This window comes from Pteropus alecto, unplaced genomic scaffold (genome assembly GCF_000325575.1).
Source record: "Pteropus alecto unplaced genomic scaffold, ASM32557v1 scaffold146, whole genome shotgun sequence".
Lineage (NCBI taxonomy): Eukaryota > Metazoa > Chordata > Mammalia > Chiroptera > Pteropodidae > Pteropus > Pteropus alecto.
In genome coordinates this window covers 23,586,361-23,612,618 of record NW_006442107.1, presented here as the reverse complement: position 1 = coordinate 23,612,618, position 26,258 = coordinate 23,586,361, and the positions used below count along the sequence as shown (strand labels likewise).

Below are 26,258 nucleotides of genomic sequence, written 5' to 3'. Positions count from 1 at the left end.
CACCTGCATTTGGTCTCTCCAACATAGCAGGTTCAAGGTAGTCAGACTTCCACACATCATCCTGGGACACAGAGGCTGTTCCAAAAAACGAAGGCAGATGTAGCATGGCTGTTTTGACTTGGCCTTGGAAGTCATGTAGTATCACTTCTACTACATCCTATTGGCCACAAGAAAGTCACAGAGCCAGCCCAGATTCAAGAGAAAGGGACAAGAACTACACAGGGGCATATATACCATTGAGATGGGGGTGGGGGCATCTGTGGGGCAAGGCACCACAGCTTCTCTCTGTGCTGGGCTGAGGGACAGAGTCTCAAGCCGAGGGTGCTGAGGGTGGCTGGGAGAAGCCCAAGAGCCTTACACCTTTAACTGGCTTTCCCTAGAACAAGGATCAAAGGACTACTGACCCCCCAAAAGTCTCAACCACTCGGACCTCCAGGTGATTTCACTTCTATTTCAATACTTTGTCCAAGATAACTGTTCAAGAAAGATATCATGTTCCAAGCACTAACCACATATTGTATTCTTACATGCTTATTGTTTCATCCACATCTGTGATCATACTTCCTTTGGAGGGCCTGCAGACCCAATGAAGAGAAGGGTGTCCTCTCTTGGCACCATTGCTCAGGCTCCTTCAACCTTCGAACCCCTTGGCTATCTGAATGTGCCAATCCCCAAAAAACTAGGCCTGAGAATTCAATAGTGGCTGGTTGTTCTGGAAACACCTAGAGTTATACTTCGGGTGAGAGCAGTACCATTCCCAAAGCGCTCCTAGTTGCTCCAGCTCCACGCAGGGCAGGTCACGACACAACCCAATCAAAGAGGCTGAAGGGAGGGACCGGAACACTCTGGGTAGGCAGCCGGGACTCTGGCCACAGACCCTGCCCTTTGGCAAAGGGAGAGAAAGTGGCCCCCAGGGAGAAAGTCACAAATGACCTCACAGATGTGAAGACTACACAGGGAAGCACTTCTCTGAGAACTGATGACCTCTGGTAAAATGCGGGGGACTCCACCTCTCCTTCTCAACAGAACTCTCCACAGTAAAGCTGAGAAGAATAGGCTGAGTGTGAAAGAGCTGGTTTGAGTCCTAGCTGGGTCACCCTGGAAAAGTTACTGAAACTCTGAATCTCCTAGGTAAAATGGGGATGGATATTGTCTGCCTCACCATTGGGAAGAAAAAACGACAAGATGCATCGAAAGTACCTTGCGCAGTGCTTGGCATATAACAAGTACTCAACCACAAACTGTCTTAGGTATCATTACTGGGTTGGTAACTCTAGCAGCTACATCGAACCTACTTTCCTTTGCCACTTCCCTGGTCCAGTGTAGAACACCTGTTCTAGATCAGCACTGACCAAGAGACACATCACGTGAGCCAAACATATAAATTAAAATTTTATAGCAGCCTCCTTAAAAAAGGTAAAAATAAGAGAAATTAATTTTGATGATATATTTCATTTAATTCCATATATCAAAAATATTGCAACATGTAATCAGTATAAAAATTATTATAAGATTTTTGAAACCCTTTATCTTAACACTAGGTCTTCGAATCGGTGTGTACTTACACTCACAGCACAGCTAGATTTGGACCCACCCCTTTTCAGTGCTCAGTAGCCACACGTAGCTATGGTGGCCCTACTGGACAGTGCAGGACTAGAAGGAGGAGCTGGGTGGCCCTTCCTTGTCCAGAGCTAAGTGGCCTGGATATTGGTAGAATTCTGGGTTTGTGTTTAAAATGCAAAAACTCTCTCCCCAAGGATGACAACCTTTTCTGCAATACTCTCCTGCTGTGGTTGAAAAGAAGAGAAAGAAAGGCCAATTATCAAATATATGGTTTCTTTTTCTTTATATCCATAGCAGATTCGTAATAATATACAATCATACAGAACCTGGCTTGTCTTGACAGAAAGAATATTCTTTATTTGTACAAATGAAAAAAAAGAAAACACCCTGGTTTTGACTTGTGGCCAGCAGGGCCTAAGGTAATCAGGACCCAGACAGGACATGACCAAATGGATCATTCTGGGTAAAAATGAGTACTGGGGTTTCCTGGAGAGTTCCCGTCCAGGGGCACTGGGCCCAGAGAGCCACAGAAAATGAGGGTTAAGGAGCTGCAATGACCTGGGCCAGCCCCTAGTTTTATAGGCCTTTGGGCTCACCCTGCATTCAAAGCTGAGCATGTGAACTTGGGCATAAAACGTAGTGGCTGAAGCTTGAAGAAAAAAGCCTGAGATAGAAGCTGAAGGAAACAGGATTGTATACTAAAGAAACACCTTATCCTCTGCCTCTTGCTGGTGTCGAAGTAAGAAATCTGAGATTTTAAAAACGAGACTCTGGAATACGAATTTTAAAAATCAAACAAACAAAAACAAAAAACCCTTGCTAGAGATTCTTAATCAAAAAAAAAAAAAAATCTAAAACTTTTCAGCCAAAGTGTTTGAGGTCAGTCTTGCTGGAAACAGGCAACTAGTCTTGAACTGCGCTTAGTTCTTTCCAGCCTTAGGAATCTCTATTTGCATAAATGGCACTTGGAAATACAGGCATAAGATGTCATTTGGACAGATGCCACTTTCCTCAAATGGAAAAGAACTGGCTCCAGCTGTCCAGAGAAAGTTTTGTGGGAGCAAAAATAAATAAATAAATAAGGAAAGTTCTAAACTCAGATTTTCTATTTGGTCTTCAGTCTGAAGAAAGTTTGATATCCCAGATGAAGAACAAGAGCAAATTAAAACTATGTGTAAAGGCTACTCTGAACATCTTTACTTTAAATGGCAAGCAGAGACCAGGAAAAGACAAGAAATAAATTTAAGGTGCTGGAGTCCTAAACAACCATATCCATTTCTATTTGTTTCCTTTTCTTTTTCTTTTTTCAACATGTTGGGAAAAAACATGCAGAAAGGATGGGCACTGACCCTATTCTTCACAGGGCTGAGAATGGACAAGGCTCACTCCAGGTGCTGAGGGGGGTTCTCAGAACATCAGTGAGGTAGGTGGTAGGTGTCCAACACTGCAGGGCCTGGCTTCCTGCCTGGAGAAGACTCGCTGGACTTCATTACTTTCCATATCTCAAAAGACCAAAATTGACACCTGGCAGAGTAATGAGGTATTCAAAAAACCTGTTCCAAGCAGAAATATTTAGAGTTAGACATAATTTTCTTAAACCTTCATTGTGGGTTCAGAATCAAATAACCATTTCATGCTAATTCGCTTCTTTTGATTCCCATAGAGGCAAGGTTTAGAGTTTTAATCCAGTTTTAATCTGGTCTGAAAAAATACTTCAGCATTCAACGACTTGAAACTTCCTCTGAGAGACTGGGAATTAAATAGATTAAAAGCTTTAAGGAATATGAATATAAATTTGTCTGTATCCATATGTTATATGTTTGTTTCTTTTTTTCACCTGCCCAGGGAGGATATCTATCAGTGCTTATAAACCCTCCGATCATTTAGTACCAAGTTAACCCAATGGTGAACAAAAAAGTGTGCAGAATTCAATACAACACAACACACAACCACAAAGGCCTCAGCACTCGCTCTGGAGTAATAGTGTTCTTGCTAGCTTCTTCCTTGGCCCAGGGCCACCTGCAACCCCCATCTCTGCCCCCGGGCCGAGTGAAAGCCCTCTCAAGGAATTCTCTCTATGCTCGTAAGCGGGTAAGTGAGGGCTCTAGATAAGCCAGCGTGAGAGCAAGGAAAAGACGTCCCCAGGAGTCTCCAAAAAATGTAAAAACACAAAACAAAACCAAAAATGCAACAAAATACCTTGGGCCCGCTACCATGGAGTGGAAGCGGAGCGTTTGGGGAAGCGTGTTTAATAAGGAGGTCTGCGTGTCAGGCAAGGCAGGGCCATCCCCACCACATAGGGGGAATCCCGCATCTGTGTCTGCACAAGCGAGGACAGCATCGTCAGCGGGCCTCCAGTGAGCCTCTCTAAGTGGGAAGACACAACGCCGTCCGTTCTCTGCAGAGGCCCAGAGACCCCCAGAAAGAGTTCTCCTTGATGCAGTGAGAAGCGGTGGTCACATCATCCTTGCTGTGTTCTCCGGCTGGTGGCCAGTGAGTCTCCTTTCTCTGCGGTCGCCTTTAGACTCCCTTCCGCTCTGAGAAAACCAGCAAGGCTTCTCCAAGTCCACCGAGCAGGAGGCTGCAAAAAATGGCAAGAGGTCAGCTTTGCGTTCCCTCAAGCCTGGAGCCTGCCTGGTGCCACATACAGCAGAATAAGAGGTGCCCCTCATTCTGCTGCTGGGATTCTCATCCCACTGCCAGGTCAGGCCCAAGAACCACCCCGTTGTCCATCCAGAGTAAACCTCGGCCATGCACTGGGAGGGGAGTGGGCTGTGAGGTGGGTTTGATACCTTCCCTCAGGGAAGAAGGTAAGGTGTCCACTCATCCTGACCAGGTGGAGGTGACTGCGCTTTGGTTCGTGATCTCTGGTGCAAATACCAGAGGATGGCTTCCCACGGAGCAGTATGGCGCTTTTTGCTAAAGAGGATTGATGGCTATGAAGCCATGCAGGTATCCATAATTGTGGAATTATTAAGGTGATAATCTCCAAATCCTTTTATTTCATTTAGACTAGTAGAGCACTTAAAGATGAAAATACAAATGGAAAAATCATGAATTTCCCTTTGGAGCAGAAATAAACGTGGTCAGTGCTTTGAAAGTGAAAAAGCAGTGGGAGAACTGAAGACTGTAAGAAAAAGGAGAGTTAAATATTTTAACATGCCTAAAATTTAATACATTCAAAGGTCTGGATGTTTTCTATTTTAAACTTCTCAGTAGACAATCTGATGTCTGTCTGAATCCCCTGTCATTCTTCCCAAAAAGCACTTCTGGGGGCCGGGCTGGGTCATCAGTAAAGGATGATGATGGGGCCGGGGTCTCCCCGATTATGAAATGCCCGTGCTCAAAGGTTCCAACAGCCCTTTCCAGTCTACTGTTTTCTTCCGTTCCTCTCCAATCCACCCGCCCGATATCCCAATCCTCCCTTGTACTCATATACAACACACCCGTACACAACACACCCGTACACAACACACCCGTACACAACACACTTGTACACAACACACCCGTACACAACACACCCGCACACAACACACCCGCACACAACACACATCCACTCAGGCATTCAGGCTGTGGCACCTTGATATTTCTAACATCTATCTGGGGTACTGAATATGCGAAACATGTGTAGGCTGTGCACTATATTTCCAGTGAGAAATGTCACCTATGTGGGTGACTCTGACATATAGATAACTTGTACCATTTGCCACTTTTAGTATAGAAATGAATCTACTAAGTGTGAGAATATAAAAACAGTAAGCTGAGTTCCAATTACGGCTCACACATTTATTAGCTATGTAATCCCAGGCATGATATTCAGCCTTCGTTTCCTCATCTGTACCACAGGACATGATCACACCTAACAGTCTCTGTGAGGCTTCGAAGGAGATCCCTGAAGCAATCTACCCCTGTGCTTGGCCTATAATGAATAAGCAATAAAATATTATTATTTGCTGGTCAACTGCCCTCCCAACAGAGCAATCTATCCTCACTGGCCCTCACGGCTGGCTTCTCGATCTCTGCTTGAAGTCTTCTAGTGAGGGGCACATCGTGCTGTGCAAAGCAAGCCTGTCCCACTGTTGAATCTCTAGCCACAGGATTCCAGCAAGCTTCCATGGGCATCTTACTTGTGGAAGCACATGGTTCCTCCCTCATACTGACCCATTCCTTACAACCTTGGCTATGAACCAAGTTCTGCTTCCTGGAGCCATAGAGAACAAATCTGTTCCTTCATCACCCGCCTGTCATCCCTAGAGAGTGAGAAAATCCCTTGAACCACCACCATCTCCTTTCCTTGGTGACTAAAGGCCCTGGGTGAGGGTAGAGAGACGTGCTAGTCATGTAGCCAGGTCCTGGGGGAGTGGTCTGGGAGGATGTCCCCCCAACCCAGGCTAACCACTGGGCTGGAAAGGAGAGGGGCATGTGGGAGCTGTATGCCTAGAATCTTAAGCTCCAAGTTGGAATGTACTTTCCTCTTTCCTATGGAAATATTAGAGTTACAATAAGTTGATAAATTCTCTTTAACATACATTTAGCTCATAATAATGTAGCTGAAGTTGGTGTCTACATTATGAACAAAATTAATTTCTGAGGACTTTCTTAGATCTACAGTCATTGTTTATAGGACTGCTTCTCTGTGAAACTGGGGTCCAAGTTCCAAAAGACCATGTTTTGGAACATGACACATTTGTGGTTATCCTCGGTCTAGTTCAGGACTCAGAGGCTGCAGCGTTCTATTGCCTCTTCTCCTTGGATGAAGTGACTGTGAAGGAGAAGTCATTCTTTTTTTCGTACACTGGCTCACCTCTAAAGACCTGGCTTTTCCCTTCAAGCAGATGGGCTGTTCCCCTGAACGTTCCTTAAAGAACGCATACACCATCTTCTCACACCTGGGCAAGTGCAGAGTCACCATGACCTGATGCAGGGGCTGCACAGTGTTTGGGATTTGGGAGGGTTTTATTTCTGCAAATGTAACTGGGGGCTCAGTGTTTCCTATAATTTCGACTAATCCTCCTTAATCACCAGGGAGAAGAACAGGCTATCAGCTGGCTCTCTGCCACTTTACTCCCCCAGCCTTAGAAAAATGCTGAAGTGTAATAACCTTGCATTTCATCCCTTTGGCTTAGCTAGTTTCTGAAACACCAAAGCAGCTTAGTGTATGCTAAAATGAAAACAAACCTTGATTCAGTTTACTGTTAAGAGAGCCAGGGAAGTGAGCTTTGATGCTGTTTTCTAAACAGCAGGAGAAGCTGACATGGGGTACAAGAATCTTAATAGCATTACAACTATTTAAGTCAGAGCTTTACTGAACTGTTTGCAAATCTTGTAATCCCCATCATTCCTGAAATGAACAAACTTCATGTAACCAAGGCATAAACATCAGATTGCAGAGCATACCCAGCCAAAAATATTCATCACTAGCTTCTGTTCCAGGGGTTTATTTTCAGCATTTCTCCAGTCCTTCATTTTTCTCTCAAAAGGAGCCAAAGGCCCCATTTCAATTTTACATTTATTTATTATTGTGGTTATTCAATGAATTCCTACTGAACCCACTAGACAGAGGACAGAGACTGTATCCTTTTCCCAGCTGGAGGCCCAGTACTTAATGCAGCACCCAAAAAATATTTACTCAATGAATGATGTGTGAATGAAAAAGGGACTATGTAATAAAACTGACAAGCTCAGGGAGGCCACATGGCAGTTCTGCCAAGCTCAGTGACCAAAAGTAACCACACAGAATGGTCTGATCATAAATTCCTAACTGGGCAAGCCATGGCGGTAGTCACATCCCAGGCTTACAGCTTCTTTGGCAAAGGTCAATCTTTACCTTAAGTGAGCCCTGTCCACTGTTTTTATGCACTTAGGATAACATACCTTTGAAACGTCAGAGTAATTTTCTTTTCTAAGACCCCTCAAAGGCACAACTGCTGGCACCAGAGAACAAAATTGCCAGAGCAGGAGACCACAAAACATCTTATTGTTATCTTGTTCCCTGCATACTGTCTCTCTGTGCTATAAATGCTAATTACTAACTATCCCGTACCTGCCAACATAAAAGAAGTATCTGTTACTCCATTTGCTTTGTATCCAATCCTAGAGATTTCCCTGCTTTCTCATGCCTCCTTACGTTTTCTCCTTTGGTTCTAATGCATAAAAGGAACTGGAAAACTGCCATTTTGGGGAGCATTTTCTCAAGCTGTTGAGATCTTGCTTCTGGGTATGTCCTCAAAATTGGGCTCAAATAAACTCTTATGAAACTTTTTGGTAGGTTTGGATGTTCTTTTGTCAACATATGGAATTCTTATACTTGCTCCCCCTTCTCCCATCTATAATCCAACTATTTTTGTTTTTTTCCTCAACAAAACCGTATCTGTCTAATATAACATACCATTCCCTTGGGGACTTACTGAATGACAGTTTATAATCTGATAAATTATTCTGTGCTGTGAGGTAATAAGCCATAGTTATTCGGCAGGTTCTTCTTATCATTTTAAAGAGGTTTCGAATTTTTAATTCAAATGGAAACTTGATAAATTTCAAACATTGTAATCCTAGGTGCATTCTGTGGTGTGTTGGGAGAAGTTCCTTTGTCACCCCTAAATTCATTCTTCCTATAAGTAGACTTGGGCAGTCTCCATGCAGTTCCCTAAAATTAAAGGTACGAGATATCTTTACTCAAAGATAGTGCAAGATCATTTACTAAAGACTCTTGGTTTTAGCAAGGTTTATGTTAGGATCAAGTTCAAGCAATGTTCACGTTGGTAACCCAGTATCAATGGCAGGCTCAGTGAATGTCTGGCCAGGCTAGAAGCTGATCATGAAATCCTAAGAACAAAGAGGTTGTGTCTTGGTTATTTCTCTGTGTGTGCGTACACCACTAAAGAGAACAGTGACTCATCTTGTCTAAGCTTTCAAAGAGGAGGTACCCACAACTAATTCTTGACAGGGACACAGTTCAGAATTTTTTTCTTTTATTTTGTATCAATTGAATCCTCTTTGCTGACGTTTTGGAATACAGGGAATTCATATCAATACATACCATAAAACTCTGTTAATTAAAAAATGAATAATTAAATATTAATCTGGATATTTAAATTACTAGTCTTGCCATAGATTTGTTTTAATAATTAAAAACAAGATCATTAGCTGGACAAGAGCATTTACTTTTAATTAAAGACTTTAAAAGTTGACCAACATTAGGTACTTAGGTTTATAATTTTTCTTGGGTATAGTATTTAGAAGGCTGGACACTCGTTTGTTCAGCAAGCACCTAGTGCTAGGTGGAGAGACAAAAAGGTGAATAAAACGTGGTTCCTCTCCTGGAGGAGCTCACAGCCGACAAGCGGATGTGGTGTGCATACCTAACTCAGCATGATGTGTGCTGACCAGGCTGTGCACAGACGAGGTGGAAGGAGCTGCTGAGGACTTGACACTTACGCTGATCCAAATCTCTAATTAGATCAACAAGTTCCTTAAGATCTTGCTGAAATTTCAAATGGCGTTTTCTCCATGAAACACCACAAACCTTTAGATCTATGATTCCCAACTAAGGTGATTTTGCCCCCGAGGGGACATTTGGCAATATCTGGAGACAATTTCGGTTGTTACAACATCTAGTTGGCTGCGGCTCGAGTTTGCTGCTAAAAACCCTACAAAGCACAGGACAGGTCCCCACAACAAAGAATTATCTGGCCCGAAATGTCCACTGAGGGTGAGAAACTCTACTTTAGATGATAATTTATTTTGAGCCCCAAAGCTGTTGCCACCCAAGAAGATAAATAATGACATGAGCACTCATCTCCTAGATGGAGACTTTGTTGGGGTCAGAGCTGTGTCTGTAGCCCCAGAGCCCAACAGACACTTTTTGTGGAATGAATGACTAGACAAGCAAATGGATATGAGGATGTCACACAATACTGGGTACTCTGGTCTCAGCCAGCCTGGACAGGGAGATGCCATCCTGACTCAGTCATGTGAGGGGGCAGCTTCTGCCCATTCCTGTGACAGCTGCCATGAGGAGGTGCCGGTCTACAACAGCCGTCTCACATTTTTTAAAGAATCTGGAGATCTGGACTTTTATGGGGAAATCACCTAATTTCTAAATGTTGATTAATTAAAAATTTGAAAAGTAAAAAATAGGAAACGATAACTTTCCAGGCAAACAAAACAGGTCTGTGCCTTTTGTGACCTTTGACTAGTCTAAGCTCCCACAAGGCAGAGACCAGCCCTGCCCCTGCCCAGGAGCTTAGAACTGGTCACCCAGTCGTGGCTTGAAAAAACTGAGTATATGGATAATGCAGACCAGCTCTGTGCAAAAGAAAGAAAATCTTAAATACAGTCTGACACTCCTCTTCTGGTGGTTCACTTTGTGGTTGGAAAATTCTTGGAGGCTGAAAACAAACCATCCTTAAACTCAAGGGTTCTTAAAAATCAGGAAATTCCAAAGTCAAGGTTCCTTTTGCAGTAATGACACATGTTGTTTCTTTGATTTGGGTACATATGCTTTTCTCTCCATTTTGTTTGGGGCACACCATAAAGTTCACAGGATGTGAAACAGCCTGGAGACTCGGCCTCTTAGCAACTATGCTGTAATATTCAGACTTAGCATTCCTCCCACTGGAGCACCATCTCACTTGCATTTCTCACACTCAGTTCAACACCTGTTTTTTCCTTTTCTTTTCTTTTTTTTTTTAGTTCACTCTGAAATTCTGTACAAGATATGGTCAATGGAGGTTTATTTGTAAGAAAGAAAAATACTGTCAAGAATTTAGACTATAACTATGAAAGTTAAGACACAAAATTGGGAAACAGCCTCAAGAATGCACTAGGATAACTTGACAGTTGGGTTTTTAGACACCAACCTGCTCACCATTTATGTTGTGCTGGCCCATAAAGACAGGTGCAGAGAAAGAAAGAGAGCATAGGATTGGCTCCCTGCCCCTCAGCCCCAGCTCTGCTTATCATCATTGTCTCACCATTAGCACTTCCTGCCCCTCCATACTTTCCTGTCTTCCTGGGGCAAGAAGGGCCAGATCCTCTTCCACCCACAGCCTGGCTAAGCCTCTCCCTTCTGCATAAGATCTAGTTTCAAGGCAGTTCCAAGGCCTCGCACTTTCCTTCAGTCTTCACATTCGTTATGCGCTCAATTACTATCTACCCCACAAATTATCTTTGTGATTTCTCCTTCCCCTGAAAACTTCTTGAGGGCTGGATGATGTCTTCTGCTTCTTAATGACTTCTGCAAATTTTGCATACAGCAGTCACCCAATAAATGTTTTAGCTGATTGACAGAATTATAGCTTATAGTAGTAAAAATTGAAGACAGTGAGATCTTTTTCTTAAAAATGTCCCGCCCAAGTTCTCAGTTCACCATGTCAATTCCTGAATAAGAGACAGAGCTATCTAGCCCTGGGTAATGCTCCTTCTGTTTGCCACCAGATCATCTAGATGCACTTTATAGATGATCACACTGGTGGGAAGAGGAAGATGTAGGCCAATTTTTCTTCCACCTCCTTTATGGCCCACTTCTACCTAGACACAATCTACACTGCTGGTAAATCCTTAGTGTTCCCTGAATCAGTTCTAGGGAGGTGCAGGGCAGGTTATGGGGCCTTGGACACACACAGACCTGGACCTCATTTTCTTTATCTTTAAAATGGGGATAACCTGGAGGTTGTTGTGAAACTCAACGAACTAATATTAATGTAAAAATGTCTGAAACATAGTAAGTTGCTCAGTAAATGGTTAGTCATTATTATTAAAAAGAAGAAGAGGAGAGACCAGGAAGAGGAGGAAGAACAGAAGAGTGAGGGAGTATTTCTTAATTTTTCTTTTTCTTCCATTTTTTTCTTGGAGCTCCCCATTAGGGGCTCCCAAAAGAGGACAGGAATCCCTTGTTCTGAATGCTGTGCGCAAAAAGATTCATTTCTATCAGTCTGGGATGGTTTATATATGGACCTGCCCTCAGGCAGGGAGAGAAGCAAATCTAGACACCACAGGGCCTGCAATTTTCCACTTTTATCCAAGAATGGTTCCTGGCACATATTAGGCCCTCATTAAATATCTGTTTATTATATGAACCCCTTCCAGCCCTATGCCACATGGGATGCAAAGTCACCTCCTGCACTTCCTCATTATGGTGTCCACAGAGTTTAGTCCTGCTCCTCACGTTTATCCTGCAGGAATTGCCTACCGACATTTAAAAACAACACCGTTATTTCTGTGGCTACGACAGCACCAGGAGATTATTCACGAGAAGTCCTAGGAGATGGGAGGCTACCATGGGCACACCCAGGCACCAGTGCCAGCCCCCACCAACCAGCACTGCGGTCCTTGAGTCAAACAGGTGACAATTCTGCAGGTCCAACTTGCAAGCAAATGGAGGACTAGCTCTTAGAATTGCTCTGATCCCAAACATGAGAAAAATGCTGATTTTCTAGAACTATGCCATAAAGCTGAGCAACAGTATGATTTTTCTTTTAATAATACTGGTGAAGAAATATGAAACCCTATTCTAAACCTTGTCTGCATCTCAATTTTGGAGTGCCATTCCAAGGGGTTGGGGTGGGGGATATGCTAAACCAGCAATCCCCAGACTCTTTGGCTCAGGGACCAGTGCTCCTAGGAGAATCTAATGCACGATGATCTGGGGTGGAGCTAAGGTGGTGATGCTAGCACTGGGGAGTGGCTGCAAATACAGATGAAGCTTTGCTCGCTCACCTGCCACTTTCTTCCTGCTGTGTGGCCCAGTTCCTAACAGGCCACAGACCAGTACCGGTCTACAGCCCAGAGGTTAGGAACTCCCGTGCTAAACAATATATCAAAATTGGAATGGAAACAAGCTTTATTTTTAAGGGATCCTATGCTTGTTCTTTTTTCTAAATCAAAAGACAGTAGACCAGTAAGCAGCCACAACAAATATGAATTATTCTCCACAATGTGCTGCATCAGTGATTCAGGCCAGGCAGGAGACAGCCATAGTCACAGGGAAAGAAAGCTGTGTGTCACCAGGCCAGCAACCTATAGGCCGAGCGAAGACCCAGCCAGGACTAAACGTATGGGTGACAAGGAAAGCACCACTCTATGTGGTTTCATTTTAGAGACAATAGAGCCCACCTCATTGGCATAAACATCCCTAAACTAAACATTGCATTTTTCTCACCATTAAATGAAACTGTCATGACTTCTAACAAGCGACAATAGTGGAAATGGAAGATAACAGGCTTTTACTTTTATTTGATACATTTCTGTATTGTTTTAAACATCTCATAAATAGGATACATTACTATATAATTTAAAAATACATAAGTATATACTCCCCTAAGGAAGCATGCCCATTGATTAGGGAAATAACTAGCAGTTTTAAGAGTTTAAACTCACCATGACCTGACCCCCCCACCCCTTACCTTCCTCTCCCTGCAGACAACAAACAAAACCCTTGGTGATGATGGCATCGACTGCTTTGCATATAGTAATCTGCAGGGGAGCAAAGTCTTAACTTGGTCAGCTCTTCAATGGGCAGAGTCTGTGTGGAGTGTTCGGAAGTGGAACGTACAAGACTGCGTCATTCTGTTCCCAGTGTGGCTGTGACCACCTGGCCCAAACAAGCCCATAGGACCTGTTTTCTCTGTCACAGACAGACAGCTCAGTAGCCTGTTTTTAAAGGGCAAGATGAAGCGCTCCAATTGGGCTGTCGTTCTATGGTAGTAAGGCATTTGAGCAACCTCCACATGTCCTTGTCACTAGTTGGCCTATGTTACACGGCTGTGTGGCCTTTTCCAAGAGGTGTGATCTGAAGTTACCATCACAGCCACCACATCTATTTCCTGGGTATCCTCTCCAAAGTCATTGTCCCATGTGGCTGCCCCAGCCATCCCGCTAAAGTAGCCATGTGCTTGAGTCATAACCTGTTTAACGCCCTTCACCAGCTCTCTCCTGCATCTACCACAGAGCCCATACGCCTTGCGGGGGGCACCACCTTCTATGAGGGAGGCAGACCCTAATGAGCGGAACAGTGAACAAGGAAGGTGAGGACTATCGGAACCACCAGGAAGGAAAGAGCCAAGGAAACAGGAAGTAGTGAGGACACTTTCTATAGAATGTGGTCAGGGAAGGCCTTTCTGAGGTTGCCTGGATATAGAAACCTGGAGGAAAGTCGGCGGACAACCGCAAAGCTGGGTGGAAAGCACTCCAGGCTGAGCAGATGAGCCCAAAGGCTCTGAGGTGGGAACGCGGATGCCAGGGTGAAGGCACAGAAGCCTCTCTCTCCCCTGATCTCCAGGCCAGTTTAGTCACCTACCTACTGATATCTCAACTCCCAGGTGTAACAGGCACCTCAGTCCTAATATCTCCAACCCGACTCCTGCTAATCCTCTACCCCCCTTACAGAACACTGCCCTTCATATATTATTTCCCTTCTCTGAAAGGCAACTGAATTCTTTCCACTGCTCAGGCCAAAAATCTAGAAGTCCTCCCAGACTCCTCTCTTTCTCTCCAATCCTATTGCCTTTACCCTCAGGCATCCTACCACTCCCTACCATTTCCAGTGCTGCCAGCCTGTTCTCAGCCATCTTGCATCTAGATCATTGCCAGAGCCTCTAATCGGTCTTTCTGCTCCTTCCCCACCCCCTCTATAGCATATTCTCCACACAGCAGACAGAGGGATACATTTTTGACAAAGGAGCATGTGGCTCAAAATCCTCTAATCGCCTCCCCTCTCAGTCAAGCTAAAATCAAGCCTTTACAATGGGCTTTAAGGCCTCACATGGTCAGCTGCTGACCACCTCTCTATCCTCATCTCCTACTACTACTCTCCTTGTCATGCTGCTCTGGTCACATTACTCCTCAAGCAGACAAAGCAACTCCCACCTCAGGGCCTTTGTACTTGCTATTTCCGCCAATAACCCCATGACTCACTTCCTCACTTCCTTCAGGTCTCTGCTCAAACATCACAGGGACATGCAGTGCTGTCTTTAAGCAAATGGGTGAATACATTCTAAGCAAGGGTGATCTGAAGCTTGTCTAAGAGAAAGTAAATGGAAGGGTCAAAGAAAAAAAACCCAAACATAGCTATATATATAAATAGTGAGTCACCAATAATGTTTACTCTTGTGTGGATGAGTAGCTGGAAGGTATACTGGTCATGTTCTGTTTCTGGATCTGGTTGCTGGTTGTAGTAGGTATAATGTATTCAGCTAGTGAAAAGTCTTTAAGTTGTATAGTCATGATATACACACTCTTCTAAATGTATATTTAAATGTCAAAATATATACCCAATACACATACCCTTTCTTCAACATTTGAGAGCAAAAATTAGTATCCTGATGAAACCCAAATAACTACTTTTCATTTCCTCTTTCTATGCAAACAAAGACTTACCATCCCACAGTTGCGCTGGTCAGGATCGTATCAAACAGCAATATTGATAAACCAGCTGTGATCACCTGCAGAAATAATTCCAACAGAAGGTCATCAGAGAGGTAGGACTTCAGTGACCTTCCCTAAAGTCATTTGCACAGGCTTAGTTCACGTTAGTTCAGATCTCCAACATTAACATTTCTTTCCACCTCATGTCCCTTTCCCCACACATTTCCAAGTCCTGTATTTAGTGCTGCCTCTGAGCAAAGCATTTGGTACAGAAAGTGCTAAATCCTAGTCTATTTTGGAGGTGGGAATCTTCAAAGAAGCATTTCATTTCCAAACTCTTCAAAAGAAGAGACACAGAACCAACACCTCACTCATCCTCTCCAGGGCAAGGGTGTAGTAAGAATACTCATTTCCATCTTGTCTAGTCTGCACAGAATTAATCCCAAGGTCAGTGGTGCTCATTAACCTGTTCCTAGAACCTCCAGATGAAAACTATCAATCTGCCTTTTCTCATAGTGCCATCTCTTCTCTGTCCTAATGCCTCTTTCTGGCCCATGTCACACATTCTAAGAATCCACGTGCTTCCTGTGGAAGGGAGCAATTTATTTGTTAATTATTTGCAAAGATCTAGATTCCAAAGGAGAAGGAAGAGGTTACCCCCATATCTTTCTCAGCCAGGAATTACAGAAAAGTCTCTTAGAAATGGCAATAACGGGACTCAGACTTCCACAGAGCATCTAAACATTTGGCACAAAGAGTGTGCGTGAACCAAAGCCCCAACTTTGTCAACACTTGGAATGTCTGCTTAGGAAAAGATTTTTGTCTCCCCAGTATTCTGCATTCTGAAATACCAAACAACTTCCATTGGGAAGGTCACCCTTAAGAATTCCTTTCTTGCAAGAAGTAAGAAGTAGGCTGTATTGGGATGGGTCACTCCTTGGAAAGGTCAACTACCATCTCACTAAAGGGGACTTCACATGTTATGTCAGAAGCCTCTTCAGGTCTCCAAGTGAGCAGATGGTAAGAAGGAAGTACATTAATAAGTCTCATTGTCATTCATTTACCATCTCAAAAAGAAGTCTGGAAATATGAGCCAGGAACTCTCAGTAGATAAACTTCGTGAGACTTTGGAAACTTCGTGAGACTTTGGAACCTTTGTAGTTTACCCATTTGGAGTCACTTTCTGTTTGCTTCCCTTTATGGATTTGTAGCCAAAAACCTTGAGAATAAGAAGGCCTTCAAGAACAAAAATGAAGTGGCAACAGAGTCAGAGAGACGATTGCAAAGGGCAATGGGAAAGATATTTCAAAGTGCTGAGCACTGGGTTTTATCGTAAAGAGCATAAGTGGTACCTGTTCTTCCATTCCACCCTCCTTTTGTTTTATTTAGGACATCTGCATCTATAGTATAAATCAAGTGAGCCCAAAATTTTATTATCGTGCAAAGCAATAATCTAGTTTTAGAAACAAGGTGATACCAACCACATAAATTAGTTCATCAGCTTTCCTTATTTTCCCATAAAGGGTTAAGGTAATCTTTACTGTGGAAGCTTCTAGTTGAGAATGGGTAATGACCACTGTCCTGATCAAGTCTTCTCCTTCTCTTTAATTGCAGTTTGCCATTTTCAGTTTTTCCAAACATGTATTTCATCTATGTTTTCCAACTTATTACATTTAGCTGTTTGGAGAAATAGTATTTTATCTCATTTGTACCCATTTTTATCACCTTCTCTTTTATTCTTACTTTCGTTGTCATTTTCTCTTCCCTTTTTCCTTCCTTTGCTTCCTTAGTCTTAACCGAAGTTAATTTTATTAATCCCTCTTTACTTTTGCAACTTCTTGAACATTTCCTGGGGTGGTGCCAATGGAGATGTATGTTTTGGAACTGCTGAAAAAGGCTCCATTCAATGGAAGGATATTAGTGCTGTTGGCAGCTTGGAACACATCACTAAATTTCCAAAGGCTTTCCTAATTCTTCACCATTGTCTTCATGTCCTTTGCTTCTTTTTATCAGCTCCTTTTTCCCTTTTTTTCCAACTTTATTGAGGAATACTTGACAAACATAATTGTACATATTCAAAGTGCACAATGTGATAATTCGGTACACATATATATTCACAACCTTCTTTGAACAGTTTCTCTCCTCACTCTCTGATTGTCTTTTTCATATGACTTTCAGTCTAGTCTGTGAAGGTGACACCTCCCACATGCCCTGCTAATAGTCACAGCCAAGGACTTGTGTCTCTGTTCCTCTGTGAGTTTCTTTAGCTTAGGAAAATTCTCGTCTGCTGTGAGATAGACAGCTGGCCTACTTGTTCCTATTAACTGCACCTTGTGCCAAGAAAAACACATCTTAAAATTTCAAACCAGCCCTTACTTGAAAATAAGGTTGGTTTAGTAGCCACACTGGTGCCTTTGCCATCTGCTGCTTCCTGGAAATGTTTGTATAGTCTCCTGCCTTTCTCCCAGGCCACTTTTTCAAACTTCTCTAAATTTTTATCTCTCAATGAGCATATATTCTGCTGGCTGACTCGCTGAAATTTCACAAATAGCATTGTCTTGTTTCTGTAGCGAATGTACAGTGAACTTGTTTGCACTGTAGAGCTGCTGTGGAGTTGGATGGGCCACTTTTTAATCTACTTCAGTAAGAACCTTCAGTTTCTTAGGCTTCTGCACTTTCTTTTATTTCCATTATCAACCCTAGAATTCAGATCTCTTCTCTCTTTTTGTGGAGTCTCTCTCTCTCTCTCTCTCTCTCTCTCTCTCTCTCACACACACACACACACACACACACACGCACACACACACACACACCACATCATCAAAGTTAGAAAAATCACTGCATAAGGATGAATAGCAGCTGACAATACTTCGCTGCTTTTGGCATTTGGCACCGGGCAGTTGATCAGCCCTACTTATCCACTTAGTGACTTACACTCACACATCCACCTCACCGTGTGAGAGGTTCAAATTTGTACCTCAGCCAAAAAGTAGATTTCTATATGCCATAGGCTGCCAGGGCAGCTCAAGAACACTCAAAATATGAATGATAAATCTATTCATGCCAAGAGCCTACTCCACTTCTAATTCCAATGAGGAACAAACAGAAGCCAGGAGTGGCTGCCTGTGCAAGTCTGGGTACAGAATGTCTTATGCATAGTCGCCTAGGGGTGGAACTTGAGAGGTGGAAGGGATTCCCTAAGCTCAGAAGTGGGGGAAACTGTGACCCAGAGATGGTGTGTGACTTGCTCCAGAGGCCTGGCTACTTCACAGCAGTGAGCAGTAGAACTAACGCCCTGACTCTCACAGCCAGAAACTCAAGAAGGGTCTACACAAGCTCCATTCAGCTTTTTTGAAAAAAGAATCCACAGAAAGCAGGGACTCAAATGTGCAAACCTATGTTCACAGCAGCATTATTCACAATAGCCAAAATTTGGAAGCAACTCAAGTGTCCACTGATGGATGAATGGACAAGCAATATGTGGTTTATACATACAATAGAATATTATTCAGCCTTAAAAAAAGGGAAATTCTGTAATATGCTATGACTTGATTGAAACTTGAAGACATTATGCTAAGTAATATAAGTCAGACATAGAAGGACAAATACTGTATGATTCCACCTGTAGTAGGTACCTAGCATAGTCAGACTCAAATAGAGTATAATATGAGGCTTTCAGGGCCTGGGAAGAATGGGGAATGGGAAGTTAGTGTTTAATGGGTGGAGAGTTTCAGTTTGAGATAATGAAAAATTTCTGGAGATGGATGTCAGTAAAAGTATAAACTTAAAAAAAAAAACCTTTAAAATAGCTAAAATCTGCTCAAGAAAAAGACTTTAAGTTACTCTTGGAACTTGACATTCAAAAGACACAAAAGTAGCAGCCATTACTACCAATTGTTGTTCTTGCTTACGAAAAGCATTTTTAAAAATAAATTTTTCCCCAAAGTAAAAAGAGTCTTGAAGTTTGAGGAATGTCTCCTTGCACATGCAGATCTGAGTAACAAACACCAGGACCTGCCACAGGCGGAGGGATGCCAACAACAGCAGAACCCAATACATTGTGTCGGCGGCAGGCCTTTGAACTTCCTGGCTTTGTCAATGGATGTCACAACCTCTGTGTTATTTAAACAGAGTTTGGTATTTAAAGCAGATCAGGTTTGTTTTTTAAACATTCATTTCACTCCTAAGTCAAATTTTCTGTTTGTTTAAAAGAAAATAAAAGGTAGCGATTGTTAGTGGAAACCTGCTTGATAGTCCCTGTATTTGGGGGAGAATCAGAGATTCAGATTCATGTTGTTTGTTATTGATTTGCTGTTGCTGTTTTTTAAATACATATGACTTTTTTAAAAAGTGACTTATTGCAGTGTTCACAGGCCCTTCACTGTACTTGCCTTAGTCACAGCCATGCATCCCCCCTCCCGCCCCCTGCAGCACTTAAAATGGTTGTAGTTTCTCAAACACGGTTTCATACCATCATCTAGACTTTGCTTAGCAAGTTCTCTTTGCTTGGAGTAATTTCACAGGCATCCTCACACAATTCCTACTCACCTTATGAAAATCCATTTCTAGAAAACTTTTTCTGAACCTGGCCCCAATCCGTACATCCAAGCGGATCAGGCACTTCCTCTGGGGGCTTCCATAGCCCCTTGCCATTGCACATGACAAACTCCAATGAACTGTGTGGCACTATTCATCTTTGCATGTTTGGGGCCTAGCAACAGAGACTTGTATATGGTAAGCGCCTGATACATTTTATGGAAGTGCACTAGATCATTACAGCTGGTTATATAACCCCAAAGGTGACAGCATTGTTTATTTCAAAATCATTTTTCATATTTTAGGGTTAATTGGAACCTAGATCTGAGAATCATGGGGATACTCTCTCTGCCCCTCATCTCTGCTTCTTTGACCAATTACCTCGACAGAACTACAAAGAGCTCTACAGGGAGGATCTGAGACTGGCTCACTGGTTCCAAGTCCAAAAATGCCAAGGAAGATTCTGACTGGGCTCCTGGACCAACTGACCGTGGCCAGGAGGCGGAGTAATGTAAGCACATGGAAGCTCACTCTTAAACTTCATGGTTGGAATGAAGAAATAACTATCTCCTTGGAGAAAGGTAAGGAAAGTATTGGGCAGATAGAACAACAGATGTCGTCTATACTCTTGCCATCAACATCATCTGGGAGCGTGTAGGAAATGCAGAGTCTCAGGCCCCACCCCTACCAAGCAATAACTACTCAGAACAGGTCCCCAGGTGATGTGCATGCATATTAAAATGTGAGGAGTTCTGCTCTATGACCTCCAACCCTAACACTGTCTCTAGACCTTCTCTGTATAGCTGGTATCACCACATCTCCGAGGAAGGGCAGACTCCAGCTTTTCTCCTGTAGTCTGTGCTGCAGTCGCATATGAATGTTACTAACGCGACCTTCCATTTAGGTTAAAGAGTAAATCTAATAAAAATTTACAATCTGAGAGCAGGCTCTCTTTTTCCCCCAGGGCTCAAGGCACTATTCCAAGTCTGCCAGACAGAAACCACAGCTAAGGCAGAGAACTCTATTTAGCATTTAAAAAATATTCAATGAACCCTTATTACTAATCCCATGATTTATTACCATGATCAGTATAATTTTTAATGAGAGACAACTCATGCTACACTCCCAGCATGGTTGTTAATAGTATTTGGTATCAACTTATTAAAACATACAATGAGCCATTAATTTTGTCAGGTATCAGAAAAAACATTTACCATAAGCACGATGGGATTGAGAATACAAATGAGAAACAAAAAGATAAGGGCATGTGAATGATAAATTTTAAACCTAGAGAAACCAAGGGGGAGGCAGAAAACAAGTGGCGTAGATGATAGAGGGTCTGTGCATCCCTCTGGCAACCAAATCAAAGTTGTGACAGAAACAAGGAGCAAACAGCAAAGAAAAATCACCTGGGATCTGGAAAAGCAAGCCATACAACTAGGGGGAAATCCAAGAAAGCACCCTGCCACGGCAGAAGGTAGGATGGGCGAGGACATGGGGCTGCCCAGTCCGGAGCAGCTGAGTGTGATGGAGGCTGTGGCAGCAGCAGCAGCAGATGCCTCTTGAAGGGACCGTGTCTGCAAGCGGACTTTCATGGTGATGGACCTGCTCGTTCTGAGCACCAGCGCCAGGTCGGCTGTTCCAGGGCGCCAGGGACATACAGGGGGACACTGCATTGTCAGAGTGAGGGCCCAGGAGAGATTCGCTCTATACAGAGGTGCCGGCAGTATCCATCGTTCCTCTGTTGAGCCCTTCTCCCTTCCAGTGAGCAGACACAGTGCCGCCATAGGGGAGACGTTATCAAACTGGATAATAAAGGTCGTTCTGCGCAGAGAATGCCCTCAAACTCTGCCTCCTCCGACTCACGGCCCCACCCAAGCCACATCCAGGTATATCCTCAGCAAGTCAGGTGCTCCTTGCTGAGCAGCGCCTAGACTCACACTGGTGGCAGTTGGCCTTGGTTTATGGTGTGGCCTTTTAAGGCAACTATAAGCACAGCATCTGTGGATTGCTTGCTCAATCTTAACAGGTGGCCCCAGAGGGACATAGGCTTGGGCTGAACTTGGCCAGTAGCTGAACCCCTCTCAAGACTGTGCCACTGGACACCTACTTCACAAATCCACACTAATAAAATCTGGAGACTTAGGAGCTTTGCTTAGTACATAGAAACAGACACAGAAAGGCAGCCAAAATGGGAAGACAAAGAAGCAGAAACCATATGAGAGAACAGAACAGAGATTCAGAAATAATGGAGTCAAGCAATCTAACAGGTGCAGAGTTCAAAACGTTGGTTTTAAAGATGCTCAATGAACTTATGGGAAGTATATATAAATTCAGTGAGAACTTCAACAAAGAGATAAAAACATAAAAGTGGAAATGGAAATTATAAAAAGGAACCAGTCAGAAATGAAGAACACCTTATCTGAGATGAGAAGTATATTAAATGGAATAAACAAAGTGAATAAAGAAGAGGATCAAATGACTTACATAAAGGATGGGGAAGCCAAGGATACTCAATCAGAATGGCAAGAAGAAAGAAGCCAAGACTATAATAATAATTTAAGGAGTCTTTGGGACCCTATTAAAGGTAAAATATCCATGTCATAGGGGTATCTGAAGGAAAACAAGATGTTGAACAGCTGTTTGAAGAAATAATGATGGAAACTTTCCTAACCTGGTGAAGGAAATAGACATACAACCCCAAGAAGCTCAGAGAGTCCCCAGGAAGCTCAGAGGAACCCAAAGAGACCCACGCCAGACACATCATAATTAAAATGCCAAAGATTAAATACAAAGAGAGGATCTTAAAAACACCAAGAGAAAAGCAGATAGTTACCTACAAGGGAGCACCGATAAGACTGGCAGCTGAATTCTCAAAAGAAATCTTGCAGGACAGAAGGGCTTGGCACAAAATATTCGATGTGATGAAAACCCAGGATCTAAAATCAAGAATACTTTATCCAGCAAAGCTATCATTTAGAGTTGAAGGACAGATAAAGAGCTTTCCAGACAAAAAATAAGCTAATGAAATTTATCAACGCCAAGCCAGTATTACAGGAAATGTTGGAGGGACTTCTTTAAGAAGAAAAAACATGTATCAGAAACAGGAATAAAGAATGGTAATAACTACACACCTATCAACAAGCACCTCACATGGAAAAGAATTAAGTACTCCAACCAAAAGATAGAGAAGTTGAATGGATAAGAAAACAAGACCCATATATATGTTGCCTATAAGAGACTCACTTCAGATTAAAATACTCACACAGACTAAAAAGAAGGGGATGGAAAAAAGATATTGCCTTGATGGACCTAGAGGGCATTGCGCTGAATGAAGTAAGTCAGATGAAGACAAATACCATATGATTTCACCTACCTGTGGAATCTAAAAAACAAAATCAACAACAACAGAAGTGCAAATAAACTCATAGATAGATACAGAGAATATTTAGAGGGATACTAGATGGGAGAGGGTTTGGGAGAAAAAAAAAGGCAAAGGAATTATGAGGTACAAATGGATAGTTGTAGAATAGACATGGAGATTTAAAGTGTAGCATGGGAATGATGGTTAATAATGTAATAAATATGTAAGGGGGAAGAGGGGTACTAGATTTAGTTGGGTGATCACTTTTCAAGTTATGTGGATCTCTGATCACTATGCTATACAACTGAAACTGATATATTATTGTATGCCAACTATAATGGAAAAAAACTCATCAAATTGTACAATGTAAATACAAGCAACTAATTCTCTATAATATTTCAATAAATACAAAAAAAGAAGAAAAAAACCTAGAGAAACTTTAAATGATTTTTAACAAACCTGTGCATTTTACAGAAGAAACAAGAGAACAACATTAGAAAAAAAATGTGACATGAATATCTCATTCATGGAAGGTAAGGGAAGAAAGTAACCAAAATTTAAAGAGGCATAAAATGTTTCAGACTGATATCAGGCTCTGCAGTGTCACATATATGAGCTAATATGCTCCTTTCAACGTTTCCGCACAGAGGATGCTTAGTCCTACTTTACAGATGAAGAAACTGAAGCTCCCAGAGGTTAAATACCTTGCGCAAGGCATACAGTTAAAACAAGGGAAGAGCTGGGACTGACACCCAGGTCTCCTGATTCCTGTGCCAATCCTCTTTTTTTTTAACTCTAAGCTACCCTTAATGGTAACTTTGCTTAACTCTAGAGATGCCACAGTGACTCAGTAGTTCTCAACTCTGGTTACACATCAGCATCTTTGGAGAAATTTTGAAAAAAAAAAAACAAACTGAAGTACTTTCCCATATCAATCAAATTGGAATATCTTATAATGAGGCCCAGGTATAAGCATTTTTAAAAAGATGCCCTAGCAATTCTCATATGAAGCTGGGGCTGAATCTGTAATTATTGATGTATTATTAATATGAGTAAAAGTAGCCATATACTTGTCAAAATTTACAGAACAAGTTTAAAACACTGATGAATAGGTTAGAACCTAGTAAAAAAAAGACATCATCATCACTGTTATCATTATCACCACCATCACCACAGATACCATTTACTATACACCATTTTATATTCCCACAAGCAGTGTATGAAGATTCCAATTTCTTCCCATCTTTGTTCTCATCTGCCTTTTTTATTATAGCCATCCTAGAGGGCATGAGTGGTATCTCCTTGTGCTTTGAGTGGCATTTTCCTGATGGGAACATCTTTTCATGGGCTTATTGGTCATTTATTATCTTCTTGGAAAAACTATCTTTTCAAATCTTTTGCCCACTTTTAACCTAGTTATCTGTCTTTTTACTATTGACTTACATGAGTTCGTTATATATTCTAGATACGAGTCCCTTATTGGATATATGATTTTCCTATGGATTGTCTTCATTTTCTCGATGGTGTCCTTTGCAGCCCAAAAGTTTTTAATTTTGATGAAGTACAATTTATCTGTTTTTCTCTTTTATTGCTTGTGCTTTGGGTGTCAAGACCACATTTTGAACAGCAAGGAATTCTAAATTGCTATTCTATCCAATACCTTAACACTAAACATGTATCATACCATTATATTCTGGTTTCCTTTTTATAGAGCCATTCGTTCATTCTTCCTTCAAACATTTATTTTCTGTTTTAGAACATTACCTATACAAATTATGTACATTATTTGATTTATAAAGAGTTTCCAATTTGATTTTAAGAAAGAAGCCAAATTCATGCTATCTGATATGAATCTGAGGCTTTGTGATTCAGTAGAAATCTGGGGATTGGATCTAATAAGTATATACAGCAGATCCTCAATTAGTTTTAGTTCATTGTTTTGTTCAATGTCATTTAATTATAACATGGATGAGAGAAAAAAAAAACTGATTCCTAGCTTGGGCCACTGTCTATGTGTCCTGTCCAGGGCTGGTTTCTGCTTTGTGCCCTGAGCTGCTGGGATAGGCTCTGGCCACCTGCAACTCTGAATTGGAATAAGCAGATTGAAAAATAATCTTACTTGTTTTTATTAATCTTTCTTAAATGTATATATAGCTCACATTTATTTCAATGTTTAATATTAGAAGTGTTCTGGGTATTTATTTACAAGTTTAATGATGTTTTTGTGACCGGGAATATACCATAGAAACTTAAGTCTTGTATATATCAATTAACCTACAGTAAAATTGATTTTGTTATACATCATTTTGCTTAAAGTCACAGTTTCCAATAACCTATCAAGGACTTACTGTATATTTAATGAAAAAGACTAGAAAACCTCATGTAGTAATTTTCCGAATATATTCATAGTAATTTTAACCAGTTCTTTAAGGTAGGAATAGAGGAATAGTGTTGAGATGATCTAATCTCTCTCTCTCTTTCAGCACTATAAAGATGTCATTCCATTGTCTATTGGTATTCATAGTTTTAGTTGAAATGTCAGTTGATTCTTTAATTTAAGGTAATTTCTTCTCTGGTTGATTTTAAGATTTTCTTTTTATCTTTGGTTTTCAACAGTTTGACTGGGATATGCCTAAGTATGGTTTTTTGTATTTTGTGTTTGTGGGTGGATGTTTTACAGCAGTTTTGGAAAATCTTCAGCCATTCTCACTTCAAATATTGATTTTTCCCAGTCTTTCTCTCTCTCTCACTCACCTTCTCTCAACTTCTAGATCTCTAGTTACACATATATTAGACCTCCTGACATTTTCACCCATGTCTCTTAAGTTTTGTTCTGTTTTTTCCATTCTTTTCCCCTCTTTATGCTTCACTCTTCTCTCTAAATGTGTCCAGTCTGCTCTTAGACCCATCGAATAAGTTATTAATTTCAGATATATTTTTTCAGTTCAATAATAACTAATTGATTTTTTCACAGATTCCAATTTTGAATTGAAATTCTCTCATCATTTAATTCATCTTGTCCTTTATTTTCTTTAGCATATGATTCACAGTCAATTTTAAAGTTATTGCTAACATCAACATCTGAATCATTTGTAGTTCTGTTCCTATTATTTTTTCTGCTTGATTATCAGGAATTTTTCCTGACTGTTCACATGTCTATAACTTTGTATGCTGGATATTGTGTACAAGAGAACTGTAGAGGCTCCCGCTGATAGCTTCTACCAGAAGTGTTGCCCTTCTCTTATAATGGGAAGATGGGCTCAATCCAATCAGAGACTGAGTGAATCACAGATGGGATGCAGCTCTAGTAAGATTCAGTTCACCTCTACTTTATCTAGTCCTTCAAGTAGGGCCCTCCTAGACTTGTGTTTAAGAGCTTGGTGGATCTCTGTCTCCTCATCCCTAAAAGTTCTGCTTTTCAGAAGTTTTG

The 26,258-nt window shown here is 41.7% G+C and overlaps 1 protein-coding gene across 7 annotated transcripts in view; it reads right to left on the bottom strand.

The window, feature by feature from the left end:
- Nucleotides 1-1,831: 1,831 nt before the first annotated feature.
- The window catches only part of TMEM241 (transmembrane protein 241), a 110,366-nt gene continuing 85,939 nt past the window's right edge, over nucleotides 1,832-26,258 (bottom strand). For 3 of the 7 annotated variants that reach the window (XM_006920030.3, XM_015595624.2, XM_025038671.1), the window contains 2 exons: nucleotides 14,941-15,005; nucleotides 1,832-4,144 (listed from right to left, as the gene is read on the bottom strand). In XM_006920030.3, the coding sequence (XP_006920092.1) occupies nucleotides 4,084-4,144; nucleotides 14,941-15,005 (126 nt within the window). In that variant the 3' untranslated portion in view covers nucleotides 1,832-4,083. The remainder of the gene's footprint in view (nucleotides 4,145-14,940; nucleotides 15,006-26,258) is intronic. The other 4 variants (XR_001517660.2, XR_003042596.1, XR_003042595.1 and 1 more) reach the window with 4 other exon arrangements.